The sequence below is a fragment of the Coregonus clupeaformis genome, chromosome 37 (assembly GCF_020615455.1).
Source record: "Coregonus clupeaformis isolate EN_2021a chromosome 37, ASM2061545v1, whole genome shotgun sequence".
Taxonomy (NCBI): Eukaryota; Metazoa; Chordata; class Actinopteri; order Salmoniformes; family Salmonidae; genus Coregonus; species Coregonus clupeaformis.
Window position 1 is genome coordinate 14,265,473 of NC_059228.1, and position 22,764 is coordinate 14,288,236.

The 22,764-nt window shown below is 42.4% G+C and overlaps 2 protein-coding genes across 3 annotated transcripts in view; one reads left to right on the forward strand and one right to left on the reverse strand.

Annotated features, from left to right (window-relative positions):
• Positions 1 to 2,600: 2,600 nt before the first annotated feature.
• Positions 2,601 to 12,676, forward strand: LOC121553633 (S-adenosylmethionine synthase). Of its 2 annotated transcripts, XM_041866898.2 has the most exons (9): positions 2,601 to 2,856; positions 7,214 to 7,291; positions 8,147 to 8,269; positions 9,295 to 9,551; positions 10,577 to 10,702; positions 10,853 to 10,945; positions 11,054 to 11,236; positions 11,462 to 11,595; positions 11,939 to 12,676. In XM_041866898.2, the coding sequence occupies exons 1-9, from the start codon at positions 2,787 to 2,789 to the stop codon at positions 12,039 to 12,041; spliced, it is 1,167 nt and encodes a 388-aa protein (XP_041722832.1). In that variant the 5' UTR covers positions 2,601 to 2,786; the 3' UTR covers positions 12,042 to 12,676. The 2 variants fall into 2 exon arrangements, with proteins under 2 accessions (XP_041722832.1, XP_045067489.1); XM_045211554.1 differs by lacking the exon at positions 11,939 to 12,676 and having other exon boundaries at positions 11,462 to 11,599.
• A 4,522-nt stretch (positions 12,677 to 17,198) lies between these two features.
• LOC121553634 (transmembrane protein 150A) overlaps positions 17,199 to 22,764 on the reverse strand; it is a 55,376-nt gene continuing 49,810 nt past the window's right edge. Inside the window, exon 8 of the mRNA XM_041866899.2 lies at positions 17,199 to 22,352. Within this exon, the coding sequence (XP_041722833.1) occupies positions 22,108 to 22,352 (245 nt within the window). The 3' untranslated portion in view covers positions 17,199 to 22,107. The remainder of the gene's footprint in view (positions 22,353 to 22,764) is intronic.

The window sequence follows — 22,764 nt, forward strand, 5'->3', positions numbered from 1 at the left end:
AGACCAGCCTAATTCCCACTTAAAACACTTTTTGTGTGACAAATTCTCACTTTTTGTGTGTCACATGACTGGGCAGGGGCGTAGCCATAGGTGGAGCCAGGACCACCCACTGGGGAACCAGGCCCAGCCAAGCAGAATTTGTTTTCCCACAAAAGCACTTTATTACAAATAGAAATACTCCTCAGTTTCATCAGTTGTCCGGGTGGCTGGTCTCAGACGATCCCGCAGGTGAAGTAACCGGATGTGGAGGTCCAGGGCTGGCGTGGATACATATGGTCTGCGGTTGTGAGGCCGGTTGGATGTACTGCCAAATTCTCTAATACAACGTAAGCATAAGTGTGACTGAAGCTTACACCCCTGTGTGTGTGTAGAGTATCAACTGTACTTTCATATCCGATTACTGTCAGAGCAGTGGGTCAGTGAGTCAATGTACTCTCTATGTTTCCTCCAACGTCCCACACTCTTAGAAAAAAGGGTTATTTAGTTGTCCCGCTAGGATAACCCTTTTTGGTTCCAGGTAGAACTCTTTTGGGTTTCATGTAGAACCCTCTGTGAAAAGGGTTCCATTTAGAATCCTCTGTGGAAAGGGTTCTACACAGAACCCAAAAGGGTTCTTCAAAGGGTTATCCTATGGGGACAGCCAAAGAAGCCTTTTAGGTTCTTGATGGCACCTTTTTTTCTAAGAGTGTATCCCCTGCAATGCATTCCATGTGTACACTGTATTTAGATGGTTAGTTCACTTCCTTAAGGTTTCCAGGTGTGTGTGTGCAGGGATGGACTGGCCATAGGGCAATTCTGTCAAATGCCAGATGGGTGGGTCCATCTTTAGCCCAGTGAGCCAGTCTAAATTGTGTGTTTCTTTACGCACAATGATCATTATTCCACGTTGCAACAACTTAGACAAAAAGTTAAAGCGTTCCCATCTTTGTCTACTTCTCTGCTACTCAAATCTGGCGTTTGAACAAAAAATAATATTCTGATAAAAAGTTACAGCAGTGTAAGTAACCGCATCAACAACAGTATGAAAAAATGTATGCACTCACTAACTGTAAGTCGCTTTGGATCAGAGCATCTGCTAAATGACTAAAAAAAAATAAAAAAATTAAAAAAATGTAACAGTTCTCTGTGTCATTATTGGGATTCCAAAACGGAACCGTTGCCAAAATGATGAAGACAGAGAAGAAAGTGACCACAACAATACAACTTTTGACAACAACCATACAACTTCTGAACACAACCACACTACTGCTTACCACATCTAGTGACCACAACCACACAATTACGTACCACAACCACACAACTTCTGACCCACATCTATCTACTGACCATATCCACACAACTTCTGACCACAACCACACAACTACTGACCACAACTACTCAACCACATAACTACTGACCACAACTAACGTTCGATCCCCGGGACCACCCATACACAAAAAAATGTATGCACGCATGACTGTAAGTCGCTTTGGATAAAAGCGTCTGCTAAATGGCATATTATTATTATTTACTCAACCACATAACTACTGACCACTACTACTCAACCACATAACTACTGACCACTACTACTCAACCACATAACTACTGACCACTACTACTGACCACAACTACTGACTATCGATGGGAATTTTAAATGATTTCAATATTTGAATAATATAATCAACATTTTTTCACTACCACACATTTATTTTAAAGAGCTTTAGCAAGCCCCAGAACTTTACTTGTAAAGTTACCATCTAATAATAATGGGAGCCTCTAAGAAAAAAAATGGACTGGTGTGATAGAAATGCCTGGGCTGATTTCTGGTCCCTGTGTGTGTGTGTGTGTTTGTGTGTGTGTGTGTGTTTGTACCTTGCCACTACTAGGACATTTGAAAAAGTACACATTTATTGCACAATGTAGCCCAATGACTTGAAACCTGGCATGCTTTCAGAACCATTACATACTGTGGTACATAGAATACTTGCAACACTCCCTCTTTCAGTTACAACACCCAGAACTAGTGTGACACATCAACTACAGAAATATTTCACCTATTTCCCTACGAATAAAACTCGTTTTTGTACATCCAGTAATAATGCCAAACCAACGTAGCTGAAGAAATGTAGTAAACACGATACATTGCATCATATGTTAAAGCCCCACTCTCTCTCTCTCTCTCTCTCTCTCTCTCTCTCTCTCTCTCTCTCTCTCTCTCTCTCTCTCTCTCGGTCTCTCTCTCTCTCTCTGTTTACTCTCTCTCTCTCTCTCTCTCTCTCTCTCTCTCTCTCTCTCTCTCTCTCTCTCTCTCTCTCTCTCTCTCTCTCTCTCTCTCTCTCTCTCTCTCTCTCTCGAATAGGGGGGAGGGATATTTTCATGATAAATCTTTGCTTTCTACAGCCCAACAAAGGTTATTGGACTCCAGCAGCACCCCTGTGGAAGACAGAAGTGGTAGATTCCTTCCACCATTCGGGAGTGTGGAGAGTACTAAGGGTTAACTGGGACTTCCAAAAAGTTTAAATCCCCTCCCATCAGCAACAAGGAATGGTCTCACCCAGGGGTTCACATGACGTGTGTGTGCGTGTGTGTGTTTTCTTAGCCATATATAGGACCATGTGTAGATAGTCCAGGAGTTCTGTTGGATAGACAGTCGATTGGCTCCAGGGCTGCAACCCTCTCTCTCTCTCTCTTTTTTCTCTCTCCCTCTACCTTCTCTCTCTCTCAAGAGAACGAGCGGAGATATAAAGCTCTCCCCGGAACATTTCTCTCCGTTTCTTTAGTGGTACTGAGCACCTGCCTGTGTCAAAATGAGTGACACTCTGCTGGATGATGGGTCCTTCATGTTCACTTCGGAGTCTGTCGGAGAGGGACATCCAGGTGAGTGTTCACCTGGCTGTATTTTACCTTCTCTTTACCTACTCGATATCTACCTGCTCTCTCTCTACCTGCTGTCTCTCTACCTGCTCTCTCTCTACCTGCTCTCTACCTTCTCTATCTCTACCTGCTCTCTCTCTACCTGCTCTCTATCTACCTGCTCTCTATCTACCTACTCTCTCTCTCTACCTGCTCTCTACCTGCTGTCTTCCTGCTCTCTATCTACCTGCTCTCTACCTGCTGTCTTCCTGCTCTCTATCTACCTACTCTCTATCTACCTGCTCTCTACCTGCTGTCTTCCTGCTCTCTATCTACCTGCTCTCTCTCTACCTGCTCTCTACCTGCTGTCTTCCTGCTCTCTATCTACCTGCTCTCTCTCTACCTGCTCTCTACCTGCTGTCTTCCTGCTCTCTATCTACCTGCTCTCTATCTACCTGCTCTCTCTCTACCTGCTCTCTCTCTCTACCTGCTCTCTATCTACCTGCTCTATCTCTTCTGCTCTCTACCTACTCTCAATCTACCTGCTCTCTATCTACCTGCTCTCTCTCTACCTGCTCTCTATCTACCTGCTCTCTCTACCTGCTCTCTCTCTACCTGCTCTCTATCTACCTGCTCTCTATCTACCTGCTCTCTCTACCTGCTCTCTCTCTACCTGCTCTCTCTATACCTGCTCTCTCTCTACCTGCTCTCTCTCTACCTGCTCTCTATCTACCTGCTCTCTATCTACCTGCTCTCTATCTACCTGCTCTCTCTCTACCTGCTCTCTCTCTACCTGCTCTCTTTCTCTACCTGCTCTCTCTCTACTTGCTCTCTACCTGCTCTCTATCTACCTGCTCTCTATCTACCTGCTCTCTCTCTACCTGCTCTCTATCTACCTGCTCTCTATCTACCTGCTCTCTATCTACCTGCTCTCTCTCTCTACCTGCTCTCTCTCTACCTGCTCTCTATCTACCTGCTCTATATCTACCTGCTCTTTAACAGTACTCCCACTTCTTTAGCTGTGGCCCCACATCCATAGCCTGTACATGTCGTATGTAGTGTGAATAGTTACTCAGTGTATATAGCACCAGGTCAATCAATCAATCAAATCAGGTGGGTGCAATTCATTATCAGGCAGGACAAAAAAACAGCATTAGTCCGGGCCTCGTAGGGTAGCATCTGAATACCCCTGGTATATAGTATGATATAAAAGATGAGATATAAAATAAAATACAATTAGACAGAATTTAACACAATGTGCATATAAATGAAAGCTGAATACAGACAAAATCATACATTTCTGCTCAAAAAATGATTTCCGTACTGATGTAGAAACAGTTGGTGCTCTAGAACAGAGACAGTATCTAACCAGGCACTGTAAGACCCTGGACGAAGTTGCAGCTGTTAATCTGTCTGTGCTTCTGGAACACACACTTACACATTTGCTACGAGAGCAAATGGATGATATTCCAATGATAGACTACTCCCATAGACATGTGTTCAGGCTCTCATCATTACCACTCTCTCCACCCCCCCCCCCCCCCCTCTCTCTCCCTCTCTCTCTCCACCCCCCTACCCCCCTCTCTCTCTCTCTCTCTCTCACCCTCTCTCTCTCTCTCTCTCTGTCTCTCTCTCTCTCTCTCTCTCTCTCTCTCTCTCTGTCTCTCTCTCTCTCTCTCTCTCTCTCTGTCTCTCGCTCTCTCTCTCTCTTTCTGAGGGGGATGATGAGTAAAGGTCTGGTGTAGAGTTGCATGGCTGAGAGAGCGTGGGAGAGAGAGTGATGTGTGTGTTTGTAATGTTACTGTTTGATTTGGCTGTAATTGTAACGTGTGCATTCTGATACAGCAACCAACCGGTCTGATGTCTCATACATCCCGCCCCCTCCAACCAAGTTAAATTCACATCCAATCAGAAGTGCTAAAACCTACTCTGCCCTCTGAGCTATATTTACCAAACTGGTCTGACCCTGTGTTGACCCTCTGCTGACCCTGTGTGTGAGAATACCTCCAGAACACTGTCATACACATATACAAAGACGTATACATACCCTCACAGAAACACAAACTGTAATACAAAGATGCTGATCGAGAAATGTATGAGAAGTTACTTACTATTGAGATTGAGCAATAGAGTTATCTGTACAGTATGTCCGTTTCCAACATGTGCTCAGTCAACTTCGTAAAATAAGGGTTGAATATAAATAAAATAATAATGGGGAACCTCTCAGAAACCCAGAAAAGGCGTTTCCAAATGTTTTCCAAAACATCTGTTTCAGAGAGAAAACTCTTCAGACTAGGCACCTTTATTAGTTATCTTCATCCCTTAGAAATGAGGCCCATTATTTGGCTTGGCAGTACATCTCTCCTCACACACACATTAGACTGGATGCCCAACACAAAATGCATAGTCACCTCAGGAGAACAATGCTACACCACTGAAGCCAAACCCTGAGATAAGAACACATCAGGCCAAGTCGAGGAGAAATACAACTGAAATTGTTACAACAACAAAGTTTGGCCTATATTTCATTTTTATTTCTCTGTGTTCTCAGAAGCCTGTTTTCTGTCTTAAAGCTAGAATCCTTAGTTGCTACATCAATTTTTGGACTTAAATTGATTCTTGAAGAATATAACTTAGAAATGCCTCATGAGCTTAGTTTAACTGTTTTACCCCATCAGAACCCAAAATAGAAGCTTGTTTTACCCCAATGCTTGTAAATAATGTAAATGTAAACAAACACTGTAAAGTCTCAAAACATGGTTAAAACTGAAATGTTTATATAATGGATGGTCAGTCCTTGCATCCATAGCTCTGTCTATGAATTTGAGTGGTTACATTTCTCCAGGCCCAAGCCTCAGCTTTTCTCAATTAGGAATACACAAGGAAGAGTCTCTCTCTCTCTCTCTCTCTCTCTCTCTCTCTCTCTCTCTCTCTCTCTCTCTCTCTCTCTCTCTCTCTCTCTCTCTCTCTCTCTCTCTCTCTCTCTCTCTCTCTCTCGCTCTGTCTCTCTCTCTCTCTCTCTATTTGAAGGAAAGCCACCAGGTTCTCTGCTACAGTGCACCGTTGGCTTGGCCGTGAAGACAGGGTTTAGTACACACCATTCCATCTGATAACAACTATGAGGTCTGGACTGTTCCCACACATGGTGGAAACTGGTTCGGCCTGCTTCTGTCCAAATTGGAAGACCTAGCAGAGCTACAATGTTGCATTGCATTGCACTGAATAATGTTATATCCAGTGGGGACATGTACCCAGCTTTGTCCACTGGGTACATGGTTGCTTTGACAGGACAGTAGCTAGTTGGCCGAAGCAGACACAACTGACACCCAGACAGTCTTAATCCTTTTAGAAGTCTTTCCAAGCTATTGTTCCAATGTTCCAACTGTTCCACTGATAATCAACATCATAGTAGTATAATATTATAGTCCATTTAAAAATAATAATAATCTCAGCTGAAATTGTATTGCATAATTTAGCCTGCCAGGCCTGGGATATCTGGGATTTTTGTGTTGTTTCTGATACAACACATGCTACACGTTGCTTTAGTGGTCAGAGCAGATGAATGCAGGGGATGGTATGGTAGCATTGTTCTACAGCTGCTGTGCAGTGACACTGTGACAGTTTGAAATCCCACTGGGAACTGGAATGAAGCCCAAAAATTCCCAACATTCCCAACACTTTCCCCACTAGATCTGCAATATTAATTTGATCACTCTGTTGCCACATTTTCCTGCGCAGAAGGAAATGCAAATTGTAGTGTATTAAAGATTTTAAAAGGCTTCTAAAGTTTGTCATTTCTACTTTAAAATGTCAGACTTGATTTGCCCTGACAAAAAATGTATCAACCCCTACAAAAATGTCCATGAATTATAATCCACATAATAATTCACATTTCCTGTTGCTGCAGGATTATTTTCCTGCTGTGAGAAGCAGGGTCAAATTAACATAGTGTATCTGTACAGTGCAAACTGGACTTCTCCCTGAACCAATAATGTACTGTAAATCATGCACCAACTCCTCAATCCTACATAATGCATTTAGCCAGTTACAATTCGAGTCAATCCTTCATGCAGCATACTGTATAAGCCTACATTCCTACAGAGCTGTTTGACTGTGTGTGGTGTGAAAAACATTGGTTGTGAAAAATACTGCTCTTTTGTACTCTGGGATTATCCCAGCAAAAGGAATGTGTCACTTTTTAAAGATTTCACAAGTTCAATGGGTACAATCCTGTTCATGAGGAAATTATTAATTCGCATCACGCTCAAATACACTTTGTTTCAGTGTGCTTATGATTCAAGCCAAGTGCTGGGTGGCGGGCCTCACTCTAAAGACTCATTCATTTACTCTTGTCCTCTTTCTATCCTTTGTTCTTTTCCAGACAAGATCTGTGACCAGATCAGTGATGCTGTCCTGGATGCTCACCTGAAGCAGGATCCAAATGCCAAGGTTGCCTGTGGTGAGTGAGAGTGGAGGGACACATTTAAATTAAACCCACAGAATAACAAGATGTTTAGTGAGTGAGGGCCCCAAACGTTGGAATGTAACATACAGAATCACAAGGTTGCTTGTGTTGGGGGACACATTTAAATGAAATACAGAATATAACGTTGCTTGTGGTAAATGAGAGGGAAGGGGACACATTTAAGTGAAACACACAGAGCAACAAACAATGGCAATGTCCCAAAAGCATTTTACTTTTTATTCCAACTGAGTTCTGTCTAAAGCTAGCACTTGTTTCTACTTTGTTTGAACTCAAACCCTTTCATATTCTCTTACATAACTTCTTAACTTCCAAGAAATAACTCAAAGAAATAAGCTTATTAGAACAGTTGGGACACAACACATAAGAAACCCACTGATGTGATGAGTGTGATAGAAGGAGTCAGGCGCAGGAGGGTAATCACCGAATGCAGAGTTTATTCCGTCGTACACAAATAGCGCTGGATAGCGACAAACGAAACAGGCACAGGGGAAAATCTACCCCAGCAATAACAAGGTACGAGTAGCTCCACCGAGCTACACTACTCTCACAAATAAACAATCACGCACAAGGACAAGGGGGCAGAGGGAACACTTATACACAGACTAATGAGGGAATAAGAACCAGGTGTGTGTGATTGACAATACAAGACAAATGGAATGATGAATAATGGAGCGGCAGTGGCTAGTAAGCCGGTGACAACAAACGCCGAAGCCTGCCCGAACAAGGAGGGGTATAAAGTGTAATGGGTTTTTATAACATAGGTATAAAGTGTCATAGGTTGTTATAACACAGTTCTAAAGTGTTAATGGTTGTCTTCACCCTGTGTAGAGACGGTGTGTAAAACTGGCATGGTGCTGCTATGTGGAGAGATCACGTCCCGGGCCAACGTAGACTATCAGAAGGTTGTCAGAGACACCATAAAACACATTGGCTATGACAACTCAGACAAAGGTGAGAAACAGGCTTCTGTTGTATGTTTTCTACTGAAACTGATTTGTCTATATGCATACTGTAGTGTAGGAAGCACAATCTAGGGAATCAGAAACATAGAGGGGTAATCATGATGACTCAATTCAATTCAATTCAATTTCAATTTCAATTCAATTTAAGGGCTTTATTGGCATGGGAAACGTGTGTTAACATTGCCAAAGCAAGTGAAGTAGATAGTAAACAAAAGTGAAATCAACAATAAATATTAACAGTAAACATTACACTCAGAAGTTTCAAAAAAATAAAGACATTTCAAATGTCATATTATGTATATATACAGTGTTGTAACAATGTGCAAATAGTTAAAGTACAAATGGGAAAATAAATAAACATAAATATGGGTTGTATTTACAATGGTGTTTGTTCTTCACTGGTTGCCCTTTTCTTGTGGCAACAGGTCACAAATCTTGCAGCTGTGATGGCACACTGTGGTTTTTCACCCAGTAGATAAGGGAGTTTATCAAAATTGGGTTTGTTTTCGAATTCTTTGTGGATCGCTGTAATCTGAGGGAAATATGTGTCTCTAATATGGTCATACATTTGGCAGGAGGTTAGGAAGTGCAGCTCAGTTTCCACCTCATTTTGTGGGCAGTGTGCACATAGCCTGTCTTCTCTTGAGAGCCAGGTCTGCCTACGGCGGCCTTTCTCAATAGCAAGGCTATGCTCACTGAGTCTGTACATAGTCAAAGCTTTCCTTAAGTTTGGGTCAGTGACAGTGGTCAGGTATTATGCCACTGTATACTCTCTGTTTAGGGCCAAATAGCATTCTAGTTTGCTCAGTTTTTTTGTTTGTTCTTTCCAATGTGTCAAGTAATTCTCTTTTTGTTTTCTCATGATTTGGTTGGGTCTAATTGTGTTGTTGTTGTTGTTATTGTTGTTGTTGTTGACTCTCTGTCTCTCTTCCTCTCTCTTTCGCTTCCTCTCTCTTACCCTCTCTCTTTCTCTTTCTCTCGCTCTTCCTTTCTCCCTCCTCTTGCTCTCCCCAGGTTTTGACTATAAGACGTGTAATGTGTTGGTGGCTCTGGAGCAGCAGAGTCCAGACATCGCTCAGGGTGTCCACATCGACAGGAAAGAGGAAGACATGGGAGCTGGAGACCAGGGTCTGATGTTTGGCTACGCTACAGACGAGACAGAGGAGTGCATGCCTCTCACCATCGTCCTGGCTCACAAACTCAATTCCAAGATGGCCGAACTCAGACGCAACGGAACCATCCCCTGGCTCCGCCCCGACTCTAAAACACAAGTGAGACTGAGAGAATTACCAATGAACTCTCTCTCTCCCTCATTCTCTCTCTGAGGGGGAGGAGAGAAGTGGTGTAGGGTTTTATATAGGCTTCTCATAGCAGAGAAAGAGAGAAAGGGAAAGAGATAAAAAGGGAGAGAATTAAGGAAGAGAGAGAAAGAAAAGTTGAGAGGTTGCCACTAGGAAGTTGTTACCATGAGACCATGTGACTGGTCTGTTTATACCGCTGAGTGGGAATGAGTTGACCCCTAACCCCTAACCCAATGTAGTAAGACTAGTCTTGAGTAGAGGAGACCGGCTGTGCTCTCGTCAACCACAGCAAAGGGCCATTATGATCTCTAACCCCCTAGTTCCTACCTCTTCTGCTAGTTCCTACCTCTTCTCCTAGCACCTACTCACTTCAACGTTCACAGATCTGAAAGGACTGGATAGGTGTCAGTAATGTGGTGGAAGCTCCACTGAGTTTGCCCTACAATACATGTCTAAGGTTCAAGTTGGGAGGAGGGGCAAGAAGCTGAAATGGAACAGACCAACATCCAATGGATTCCTACCTCAGGCAGCTGTAACCTAATGGGCAATTCTCGAGTTCCTGAGATTCCTATGAGCGGGAAGTGAAGAGGGAATGGTCTCCAGTTTAAGGGGTATTTTTGAGTGGCTAGAAGAGGACTGGCCCAAAATAGGACCTTGTGAGAGGGGTTACATTCAGGTATTGGGGGGGTGAGGGGTCTGAGTTGAACCCCAAATGCCGTAAATTGTCATTTTTTAAGTGATACATTTCCTGACGGATGAGCTCCAATTGATTGAAGAATTGATTGGTTGATAAAGCTATAAAAAAAAATAAAAAAAATACATCCATGTCTGAAGTTCAGTTCAGTTCACCAAGGCCCTCAGAAAACTTTATTGATAACATTGACAGTGTCTTGCCTTCAGGACTGAGAAACACAAAAACAAACACACATGATAACACATCTCATCTCCTCCTATCTTCTCCCTCCTCCCCCCATCTCATCCCGCTCCTCCCTCAGGTGACGGTACACTATGAGCAGGAGGACGGGGCAGTGATCCCTATGAGGGTCCACACTGTGGTCATCTCTGTTCAACACGATGACGTCATTGGCCTGGAGGAACAGAAGGAGGTGCTCAAGGAGAAAGTACGTAGTAGATGCTACTGCCAGGAAGATCATTTCAATACTTGCACAACATATCTCTATGTGTGGCTCTGGTGGTGAATGCAATGTAAAGCACTTTGACACCTAGTGAAAGGCTCCATACAAATGCAATCTATTATTCCCTCCTATCAGGTGATCAAGGCAGTGGTTCCAGCTAAGTACCTGGATGATAAGACCATCTACCATATTCAGCCCAGTGGACGCTTTGTCATCGGAGGACCCCAGGTGAATGTCATAACCTAAACGGGTGCAATCACACATGTAAACAGACACAAGTTCACTCACCTCATCCTACACACACACACACATCTCTCCCTCTTCCTCCACTGCCAGGGTGATGCTGGAGTGACGGGTAGGAAGATCATTGTTGATACGTATGGAGGCTGGGGGGCCCACGGTGGTGGAGCTTTCTCTGGTAAAGACTTCTCCAAGGTGGACCGCTCGGCTGCCTATGCTGCCCGCTGGGTGGCCAAGTCCCTGGTTAAGGCCAAACTGTGCAGGAGGGTGCTGGTTCAGGTGAGGTCTTATCACGGTTCTCCTGGTTCTCCACTTTATGGGTTCTCCTCCTCAATAAAATACCAACTAAATACATGAGTTCTCCTGACAGAACTGATATCAGCGAATTACTTTTTACTTTATATTGTCATGATTGTCATTACCGCTGTAGATTTTATCAGTGGTTTGTGTTAAGTCTCAAACGTTGACATGAGCATTGAGGGCATTCTGTGTGTGTGACTGTAGGTATCCTATGCTATCGGAGTGGCTCACCCTCTGTCCATCTCCGTGTTCACCTACGGCTCGTCACAAAAGTCAGAGAGAGAGCTGCTGCAGATCGTAAACAAGAACTTTGACCTACGACCTGGTGTCATCGTCCGGTAAACACCTCACCTCTGCAGTCACTCCAGCTTGTCATCAAAGGAAAACTGTTGTTTGTAACACGTAGTCGTAGATCATCACACACATCACTATTAACCATAGAGGTCTATATCAGATTTAAGGTCATATTATTAGCTCAATTACGGAACCCATCTTGAGAGCTGCAAACCCCTCTAATGTTTCAGGTCACTCAGTTCACGTAAGTCATGCTTATCATGTCATTGACAGATTTGTGTGGACTTTTAAGTTACACAAGCAGTGGTAATGTACATTTGTGTAGCAACGGTTGTTACAGGTGTGTCTTTCCCACCTCTGATGTGTATTTTATCTCTCTCTCCACAGGGAACTGAACCTGAAGAGGCCAATCTACCAGAACACAGCGTGCTACGGCCACTTTGGCCGGAGTGAGTTCACCTGGGAAGTCCCCAAGGATCTCAACTACTAAACATCCCCACCTGGTGGTCAAGTATATAACGAGCTCTCCCAGAGATAGAAAACAGGCCCCCTCTATAGGCTACAACCACAAATGGTTCTGCTTTTTCATTGGCTAGTGTTGGGGTTAAGGTTTAGGATTAGGATTAGGATTAGGGTAAAAGGTTTGGGTTAGTGCTAAACAATAATTTATGTGGTCGTAGCCCATAGAGGGGATCTGTTTGTTTATGAATGAGAGGGGTGCCACTTATAGAGGGGCATCTCTCTTCTCCCTCCCTCTCTTTCTCTCTCCTCCATCTCTTTTTCTATCACATCAAACATTTCAGTCAATAGAGAGGATGAACTCACTGTGATTTTAATCAGACAATCCACACATTTTCATTCAGATAAAAGGTGTCCTTAGTATAGTGTCTCACCTACATTATGTGCCTTAGTATCAAAACAATGATGCATTAGAAGTATTACATGTGCAGAAGTATTTATACACACTCACTCTGGTCAAAGAGTGATACCATGGTCACTTTTGCTATTAAACAAAGAAAAAAAGAAACAAACAAACAAAACCAAATTAAAAATATATATATATATAAAGCAGAGCATTTGTGAGTGGCGGGCGGGTTCAATAAAGAGAAAACGATGTATTAAAAATCCATAAATGTATCATTATAGTGCAATTCATAGGCTATTTTTATCTGGCGTTAGTGCATAGCCTAAACCTAAGCCTTAGGGCCTAACTGTAGCGTGCCAAATACACGTAAATTGCCAAATGCTTTTGGGAATTTGGCCAGAAAATGTTTACGTCGATCCACTGAGACAAAAAAGGACAATGTCGGAGTTTAATCCAATAAGAGAAAAGCTGCGAAATGGAGTGTTGAACATAAATAGAAGGGAAGGCCACGGAAAGATTAGGTAAAGTGGTAACAGAGGATGATTGCAGTGCCAGCTATGTTATGCGTGATGATTGTGAGGTGCTATTCAAATTTGACAGTGACAAGACGGGGACTTCAAAATGGCACGTCAAGGGAACTGTTCGATTCAGATGGGTTAAATGGAAAAGTAGCCTAACTGAAATCTGGACGCTGACTGTAGGTCTACAACCTTTCACATAACCTAATATAATATTAACTCCTGCAAAATTAAGAATTTCTTGCAGTAAAATTATACACCAAATGTACATTTTCACTCGTAGCAGGAGTGGAGAAATATTATTTATTTAATTCTGCATCTTGATAGTGCGCGGTTAGGGACCGTCTGTAAAGGTGGAGGTGCAGTCTTTATCAGCGTCATAAAAGCTGATCGTATTTCAAACACATAAAATATGCATCCAAGCCGAACTGAAATCTTATCAAAAACATGTTGGGTCGGTTTAACATCTTTTAATTTCATTTGGAAATTTTGCACTGAGAATCTTTCCAGTTTTTTTTGTTTTGTTATTGCACCGGTCCCTAAATGTCTTTGCTGCAGGAGAGAAGCAGAGATGAAAGAGGAACGAGAAAACAAACTTTACCATGGCAACTAGATTGAAACATGAATTATATTGATTTATGCACAGCAATTTCTGAGGGTGTTAAATTTAACACTGGTCCAGTGTCTATATGGGTCCACACTTTTCAGTGTTAAACTAACTCACTACTTAGTGTAAAGCCTTATTTGCATAATTCCCAGAATGCCTTGCCTTTTGAGTGAATTGTAGAGTTACCACCCATGACTGTATTTGTTAGTGGCAGAGACATGGTTGTTGCATTCATCCATCATTTATGCATTCCTGTGGCCTTCACCAAGTGAGATTCCAAGCGAAAATGTTATCATTAAAATTAAATTATTTAACACAATACAACACATGTTTCATAAGGCCTTATTTTGAGGTGGCCTGAAACTCGTGGTTTACAGGCAACATCAGGCCTGCAAATCACATTATGCTGGATTGCTAAATGATGTGTAATTCCTATTGGATTCCAGTGAGATTGGGAATATCCAACATTTGGAATTTGTATTCACACGCAACCTGCATTTAGAATGACTGCCGGGTTGGGAAGACTAAAATATCAGACTACCTAAAGCATCTCAACTGGAACACCATTACAGTAACAGGTGCAACAAGTCCAAGTAACAGATTGGATTAGTTTAGAAAAACGTATGTTATTTATATTTGAGTAGCATAAGATTAATTAATCAATCATCAATCAATGTACATGTAAAAACATATTGAAACAAAAATCAACCTGCAATAGAGCATGCTGGGAAATATGATAATGATTGGCGTGGTTTTGGTTTAACACTGGGGTTATTTTACACCAATGAGTATTAATTTAACACTTACAGAGCTAACACCTGTATCAAAACTAGAAATGTTACACTGAAAAAACAACACTAGGTAACACTAGCCAATTTGCTGTGTGGCATTATTCTGGTGAGCAAGGGTTTATTAAGTCTTCTAGGGCAACAAGTAGAGAAGCTGCATGTATCTAATTAGTTGACTAACAAATAGCCTACCAAAATGTTGGAAATTATAAGCCGAAACATAGGCCTATCTAAAAAAGATCTCTATTAAATCACTGGCAAAATCCCCTCACAATGATCTCAAACTGTGTTTCTAATACACAATGAAATACACACAGAATACCCCTTGCTAATCAGGAAAAACTTGGGTATGTTGTGGTGGACTGTCATTACAATTCTATTTATTTATTATGTTTGTAGTGTAGCTACAGTAGCCACTGAATGGCTCTGAATGCCCTGGCAGCATGCAGTCAAAGCTATAACCACTTTTTGGAGCAAACTAGTGCTCTCAAATCATATCCTGATGTTGACAGCAGATAGGAGTTTTATTCATAACATTGCTAACTTAGCTAGCTAACATACATTTTGAGAAAACAAGTTATATTAACTGGCTCGCTAGCAACGTTTGGTGGTCAATGAGACTGAGAGCTAGCTAACCAGCTGAGCTAGCAAACAATGTAACAAGTATAATTTCGGATTTCAACAATACTTAATCAACAGGCTCTGCATTTCAGGAATCACAGTAGCAAGTACTCCTGGTGCACTATTCAATTATTTAGCCATTTAAACATTACTTTTTGGAAGAAAACTCTGTTTGTGCTATAGCCCTCACTGGCTTTCATGCGATTTAAACGTAAACTTGTCCAAGTGTGGGATGTCAGACTCGACGACAGTTGCTATCCATTGGAGCGCTGCGATTGGTTGCCCGACATTCTGGGGCGGGGCTTAGCTAAGGGTCAGATTGTGGCGCTCGTCACTACTGTGAATACACTGTATAGCATTATAATCCCCTCTGCTCTGTCCATATCACCTCAATATTGGTGCTATAAATCCTGTATTGGTATTCATCCATAATCGAAGCAGAACATGTATCTGCAGGTTCAAACCACAACCTTCAATCAATCAAAGTATATTTTTATTTTGTCAGTAGGGTCTTACAATCCCATCTAATATTAGAAGGGAGATCACCCTCTAACTTGGGTTTCTGATGCCGTTACAACTCTTATCTTTGCTCTGTATCAAACTGGTTTATATTATATGTAGCTTTGTAAAGGTCAAATCCACAAAAGTCTTAATTTTGTAATTATATAATCGATGCTGCAGGACAGTTTTTACAATGCACTACTACTACTACTACTACTACTACTACTACTACTACTACTACTACTACTACACAACAACAACAACAACAACAACAGGTGTGCAGTCAGATGACACAGGTCTCTTATCCCAGGGTCGTCTTGGGCAGTATACTGTCCCTCTTACCAGTGTGTTACAGTAGACCAAATCTAGCAGTAGAAATAGCTTTGAAGAATAAGGCTTTATAACAATTTATAAGGCATCACAATGATGCTTAATAACTGTTTATAAGGCCTTATGATTTATGACGTCTATGAACCCCTGCTCAGTCCTGTTTGACTAAATGCTATTTGTATCTTAATCTGTAGTCTAGAGCTAGTTTAGAGCTGCTGCTGGGATCTCGCTGTAAACAATATTAGCGGCCTTGAATGAATGAACTGTTCTCATCTCATCTCTGATGGCTGATAAGGTTTGATGTATTTAGTATTCTGACTTGATTGTGAGTTAATTGTTGTGATTATTTTGCTATAGGCATAAATAGTCTATGAATAGATTGCCAAACTGCATGCTGCCAACAGTAGGTATATTATCTTAACGTTTCTACATTTGTACAATTGTATATGCCTGAGAAGGTGCTTTCTGAGAATAATAACATTGACCTTCCCAAACAAACATGACAGAAGTATTTTATGTTGATGAGAGAATTTCCCTCTCTCTCTCTCTCCCTCACTCTTGTCTGTTTACATTATGTCTTACTCTGAGTCGCTGGGCCCAGTATTTTCTTTAAAGGCCCAATGCAGTCCAAAACTTGATTTTCCAGTGTTTTATATATATATAAAAGGGCTGCATTGGACCTTTAAGGACCTAGTAGGGGAATAGTGTATAAAACAGTCTTTCAAAATGTTTCAGGGTGCTGAGTTTGTGAAACAATAAGTAAAGGACTTGAGAAATACCTCACAGATACTGTACCTGCACATTGTTAAAAACCATCCTGAGCTGTTTCATTTTTATGTACAGTACATAACTTAAATGAAGCATTTTGAGGGGTCTAGTAGCAGTCTACTGTAGCAGTGTGTGGGTGTTTCTGCCCTTCTTTCCCCTCTGCTCCGGAGTCATTGTAGCCTTGTGATGTATTCAGCTGTACTGATCTAGCTATCATTTCTTCCTAACTGTGTCCCAACCTTGTTGTCCTAAGGAAGTTCCCCCCCCCCCCTCTCCGTACCTAGTAGTTACTGTATGCTGTCCCCCCCAAACTCTACACACAGTCCTAACAGTTGGCATAGAAATCTAAAAATGTAAATAATTGTTGACAATAAAAAATATTTTAAACATAGAAAGCTGTGTATAGAGCATGTGTTTGGGTTGTTAATGCATGGTGTTATTGGTTTTTATCATATCTACAGTCCTCAGGAACTTGGTATGCAAGGTGTCTACGTATCGCTGTTAAAGTTAATATATTATATGTTGAACATAACTTTGATAACTTATTTGTATAATTTCCAAGACATGTATCTTATTCCAGTGACATAATTAGCAATGAATTGCTCGTAGAAAGGTGGTGAAAGGAGGGTGAGTGAAATAAAGATGTTGATAAGATATTACCTTAGTTTTATTGTAGAACAATTTAAGGCAAATATAGAATCTTCTCTCATTATAACAAACACTTTTAACCTGGCACATCTCTTTCTTTGGTTTCGTCAAAATAAAAGTCACATACAGGTTCCCTACATTTCAGTAGAGTATGGCACCATTTTGATTTGGATATCTGTAGGTAGGTAAGACCTTAATGAACATACCAATGAGGACAACAGCTAGATAGAGGAATGTTCTCTACTCTGTGTGCGTGTGCCAACTTACAGCCTTAGAGAGACCTTTGGGTGTACAAATAAAACGTAACCAAACTTTATTGATTATCCATCAACTGTATTGATAATATCTGAATGAAGCACTTATAATACCGCTGGTATTTATACAGTATAGTGTTGCCCTTCTTTGATAAAGCATAGAACCAGCTCTATATGTAAATATATGGTTCTGCATAAAACATATAACCAATGGAACCATGGCATGACCAATCAGGTCAGATATGGGCAGAGCCAATGGCACTTTGACATTGAAATGTAAAATCAACACACTGGTCAAAACAAGTTCCCTAAAACACAATTGAATATACAAAAAACATAATCTACTTTAAAATGTGAAGTTTTGTTTAGAATCACAAGATTGCGGCCAGCTGGTGATGTAACAGATTCCTGAGAGGTAAACGTTTGAAGGTAGATCAGTAAACAGAGAAACAGAACATTGACAAGGGTCATATTCATTAAGGCATGCAACAGAAAACATTTTATAATGTTTTGCAAATTACCACGAAAATTAGCATTTTTCATTGGACAGGTAGTCCAGTTAGTCCCTCCCTGTTTCTGCCCGTTTTCTTCCGTTTGGTTCCTAATGACCACGGTGCTCAGCGTAGACATTAACCCTGGCCAAATCCTAACCATAACCATTAGGGAGGAAATATGCTAAACTGACCCAGGATAAGTATCTAGGTGAAAACTTCATCCTACTTCTTGAAGCACTCATATGATTTGATATTGTTTGGCACAGTAAGTCAATACTGGGTCAGTGAGATTTATTAAGACAGTTTCAAGAACAGAGCATTTAAATGGCACTTGAAAACTGAGGCGGGTATATGGAGTGATATTAGTGCCGACAGGAATTGAATCAAAAATATTTTGATGTGCCCTCAAGCAAGGCACTTAACCCTAATTGCTCCAGGGTTGCCGTTGATAATGGCTTACCCTGGCCGTGACCCCACTCTCTACAGGTGTCTCAGCGGGAGTTGGGATATGCAAAAGAATTTAACATTTCCAATTAACACATGCGTATTAATACACACTTGTACATGTGTGAAATAGGACAAATATAAGCACCCACCTATTTATTATTCATTATTTTAGCTAATGCGGCCGCATTGAAACAGTGGAGACAGATTTGCATAATAAGATCTCTTAGCACAAGATCTGAAAGGCAGGAGAATGGTTTGACACAGTGTAGTTACAGGCAGGAGAATGGATACGGATGGTTTATGTCTCTACATTCTATGGAAGAAGAACAGCAGCAAGCAGCAGCTCCATCCCGTTCCCTGTAGGCCCTATGCCAGGTTAAGCTAAAGGGACAGAAAGCTAAAGCCAAGAAGATAACCCGGGTGTCGGACTGTTATGTAGTTTCAGCATTCAACAATACATTGTACCATTGCAAAACAACAACTGACAAGTTGACTGAGACGGTAACAAGTTGTCTGGGAAGGTAACAAGTTGTCTGAGACGGTAACAAGTTGACTGAGACGGTAACAAGTAGTCTGAGACTGTAACAAGTTGTCTGGGACGGTAACAAGTTGTCTGGGACGGTAACAAGTTGTCTGGGACGGTAACAAGTTGTCTGGGATGATAACAAGTTGTCTGGGACGGTAACAAGTAGTCTGAGACGGTAACAAGTTGTCTGAGACGGTAACAAGTTGACTGAGACGGTAACAAGTAGTCTGGGAAGGTAACAAGTTGTCTGAGAGGGTAACAAGTTGTCTGGGACGGTAACAAGTTGTCTGGGACGGTAACAAGTTGTCTGAGACGGTAACAAGTTGACTGAGATGGTAACAAGTAGTCTGGGAAGGTAACAAGTTGTCTGAGACGGTAACAAGTTGTCTGGGACGGTAACAAGTTGTCTTGGACAGTAACAAGTTGTCTGAGACGGTAACAAGTTGTCTTGGACGGTAACAAGTTGTCCGAGACGGTAACAAGTTGTCTGGGACGGTAACAAGTTGTCAGAGACGGTAACAAGTTGTCTGGGACGGTATCAAGTTGTCTGGCACGGTAACAAGTTGTCTGAGACGGTAACAAGTTGTCTGGGACGGTAACAAGTTGTCTGAGACGGTAACAAGTTGTCTGGGACGGTAACAAGTTGACTGAGACGGTAACAAGTAGTCTGGGAAGGTAACAAGTTGTCTGAGAGGGTAACAAGTTGTCTGGGACGGTAACAAGTTGTCTGGGACGGTAACAAGTTGTCTGGGACGGTAACAAGTTGTCTGGGATGATAACAAGTTGTCTGGGACGGTAACAAGTAGTCTGAGACGGTAACAAGTTGTCTGAGACGGTAACAAGTTGACTGAGACGGTAACAAGTAGTCTGGGAAGGTAACAAGTTGTCTGAGAGGGTAACAAGTTGTCTGGGACGGTAACAAGTTGTCTGGGACGGTAACAAGTTGTCTGGGATGATAACAAGTTGTCTGGGACGGTAACAAGTAGTCTGAGACGGTAACAAGTTGTCTGAGACGGTAACAAGTTGACTGAGACGGTAACAAGTAGTCTGGGAAGCTAACAAGTTGTCTGAGAGGGTTACAAGTTGTCTGGGACGGTAACAAGTTGTCTGGGACGGTAACAAGTTGTCTGAGACGGTAACAAGTTGACTGAGATGGTAACAAGTCGTCTGGGAAGGTAACAAGTTGTCTGAGACGGTAACAAGTTGTCTGGGACGGTAACAAGTTGTCTTGGACAGTAACAAGTTGTCTGAGACGGTAACAAGTTGTCTTGGACGGTAACAAGTTGTCCGAGACGGTAACAAGTTGTCTGGGACGGTAACAAGTTGTCAGAGACGGTAACAAGTTGTCTGAGACGGTATCAAGTTGTCTGGCACGGTAACAAGTTGTCTGGGACGGTAACAAGTTGTCTGAGACGGTAACAAGTTGTCTGAGACGGTAAGAAGTTGACTGAGACGGTAACAAGTTGTCTGGGACGGTAACAAGTTGTCTTGGACGGTAACAAGTTGTCTTGGATGGTAACAAGTTGTCTGAGACGGTAACAAGTTGTCTGGGACGGTAACAAGTTGTCTGGGACGGTATCAAGTTGTCTGGCACGGTAACAAGTTGTCTGGGACAGTACCAAGTTGTCTGGGACAGTACCAAGTTGTCTGGGACAGTACCAAGTTGTCTGGGACGGTAACAAGTTGTCTGGGACGGTAACAAGTAGTCTGGGACGGTAACAAGTTGTCTGAGACGGTAACAAGTTGTCTGGGACGGTAACAAGTAGTCTGGGACGGTAACAAGTAGTCTGGGACGGTAACAAGTTGTCTGGGACGGTAACAAGTAGTCTGGGACGGTAACAAGTTGTCTGAGACGGTAACAAGTAGTCTGGGACGGTAACAAGTTGATTGAAGCAGAAACAGATGAACACCCAGGCTGCCAAAAATAAAAGAAGAGGAGCTCTGAAGTAGAGAAGGCTTGTCCACTCCTCCTCTATTCTGGTCCTCAGTTCTTCAGACTCTGAAACGTTTCTGATTTTCTGCGATTTAACTCGATCAGCCCAGGCACAGCTCTGGCTTGTATGAGCTGGTTTACAGTTGGATTCTTCCAGTCCTCTTCTCCACTCCCAACATCCATAAGTTTTGGCTGAACTGTACAGTCAACATTTATAAAATACAAATGTTTTGGACATTACGTATAAAATCCTATTGGAGGTTTGGCTTTCCATATACTCAAGTTTCTCTAATAATCATCAGGGAAAAAAAGATATTTTTACAGTCTGCAAAAGTCTGCATTACAATGTCCAGCTTTATAAGGCACAATGTTTACATAGCTTCAGTAAAAAAAATAAGGTCATTCTGGTAGCCAGTTATTCCCAGGTTTAAAACCGGGTTTCAATGACCAGGATACTGTTAAATCAGAGAAACATCCATGTCATGAACACATTCGTTTTAGCTAGTCCTCAGTCTTTCGCTACATGTGAGGGGAGTCAATTTAACTATTTTAAACATTCAGAATATTCTAAACATTCAATTTGGTGTATTGGGAGCTGTGTGAGACCCGGGTCTCATGGTAATGTTGTTGTGCGTTTTAATGAACAAATGATGGCAGGTTTTTGTCTCGTTTGGACCATTTGGACTCTAGCACTGGGGGAAACATCCATGTCTGCTCGCTAAACGTCTCTGAAAATAAGGGGATTTCATATGCAAATCTAACATTACACAGGCCTAGCTCTCCCACGCAGGCAGTCTCTCTCTCTTCTCTAATGCATTCCTTTATTTTTCTCTCAGTCTCTCTTTCTCATGATACAGCCTCTCTTTCTTTCTCTCTCTATGGCCGTCTGGTGGCCTGCCCTCTTCTCTAAACCTGCGTCCAGACGACAGTGATGTCATCAGACAGCAGCAGGGATCACTTCCTGTAAAGCACCAGCGGGGGATGAAGGAAAAGGAAAAGAGGATTTGGGTCCTTAGTGACGTGCTAACAGGGTCTTTGGAGGCTGGGACAGGGGACATGGGAACAGTACAAACCCCCATCTCCCCCATAGTGTCCACTCCACTCCACTCCCCCAGGCTTATGTGGCATTGGCATAGTCCACTTCATGCCCTGGAATGGTAGTGTTTTGGTGTTTTAGCGATGGATACTCAAAAGTCCCTCCACCTCCCCCAGATTGATAATGGTACAGGCCAGCTCTCTGGCTTTTCTCCCAGGGACTACAGCATTGATATGGTCTCAGGGGGGTGTGGAATGGGACCTCCTCGGGACTCCACTTTGTGATCTCTCCCGTTCGGCCCCAGGGCTCCCCCTCTGGCGAGCACCATCACAGTCTCTCCTGTGACGCCGGCGAACTCGAAGGCGAAGGTTCCGTAGAAGAGCATGATGATGATGCAGAACACCCACTCAAAGATGGCCGACGCGTGCTGCAGGACGAAGCTCTCCTGGACAAAGAACACGCCACCTAGAGGCAAGAAGGTCAAGGAGCACAACTAACAGACTGACCGACTAACAGACTGACCGACTAATACACTGACTAACAGACTGACTGAATAACAGACTGACTGAATAACAGACTGACTCTAACCCACCTAGAGGCAGGGAGGTCAAGGAGCACAACTAACAGACGGACAGACTAACTTCCTGACTGACTGAAATGAGAAGAGGATGTCCAAGTCCCAAATCAAACCCTAGTCCCTATGCACTAGTGAAGAGCAGTAGGGAGTGGATGTATCCTATTTGGACTACAGCAGCAACATTCCTATCCTTTCCACCTTCAACTACCTATTTCATCCATTCTCTCCCCCTCCATCCTTCGCTTCTCCCCCCCACCCTCCTCCATCTTCCCTCTGTCCTCTCTGGTCGTGATGATAAGT